The sequence below is a fragment of the Sinocyclocheilus rhinocerous genome, unplaced genomic scaffold (assembly GCF_001515625.1).
Source record: "Sinocyclocheilus rhinocerous isolate Xijiao unplaced genomic scaffold, SAMN03320098_v1.1 C35933229, whole genome shotgun sequence".
NCBI classification, from domain to species: domain Eukaryota; kingdom Metazoa; phylum Chordata; class Actinopteri; order Cypriniformes; family Cyprinidae; genus Sinocyclocheilus; species Sinocyclocheilus rhinocerous.
In genome coordinates, this window is record NW_015768098.1 from 1 (window position 1) to 712 (window position 712).

The following is a 712-nucleotide window of genomic DNA, read 5'->3' on the forward strand; positions in this document are numbered from 1 at the left end:
CAAATCAGCGTTTAATCTGCTGTGCCGCACGCCGGACAGGACTGGGGTACAGGCTGAAGCAGTGGTCAGAGGCACACTGCTGGGGAAGCTCTTGAGCTCTGGTAATGATGAGCATGCGAGGACGCTGCTGGATTCCGTCCTTCATGACAGCGCGGGAAACCCGGAGGGCCTTTATGACGTCATCGCAGCTGCGTTCCTTTCCCCCGATGACGAAACGAGCTCCGTCACTCAGCGCTGTGTCCTCGCCTGGCTGCAGGAGCACGAGGGATGTTTGGGTGAAGTGTGCAGGTCTCTGTCCCCCGGGCTTTGCGCTGTCCTCTCCCGACACTCTTGCGAGTTTAAGCAGGCATACTGCGGGGTTTTGAAACGCTGGGCGTCCTGCTTGGAGTATGACGTCTTGGAGAGTCTATGGGTGCCGACATCAGATGAGCCGGTCACCTTTAGTGCACTGACTGATCGATTCAAAGAGGTATTAAATTCAGGACCAGCATTAAAAGAGGAGACAGAAACTGAACTCAAAACACTCAAACGGGAAGCTGGAGACTTTAATGTAACAGACATTAGTATATGGACTGATCTAATCATTCAGCTAAAGCTGTAAATGCATCAGATTGGAAGCTAATTTAACGCTATTATTTTTTTTTTAACATTTGATGTGAATTTAACTAATGAAAATGTTATATTTGAGGATAGAAGTGTGTGCATTTATTTT

At 48.5% G+C, this 712-nt stretch overlaps 1 protein-coding gene across 1 annotated transcript; it reads left to right on the forward strand.

Moving 5' to 3' along the window:
* Positions 1–4: 4 nt before the first annotated feature.
* Positions 5–601, forward strand: LOC107735266 (Fanconi anemia group F protein-like; the record flags this gene model as incomplete). Its single annotated transcript, XM_016547008.1, has 1 exon — positions 5–601. A coding segment is annotated over one exon (597 nt), but the record flags the coding sequence as incomplete, so codon positions are not given.
* Positions 602–712: the final 111 nt, after the last annotated feature.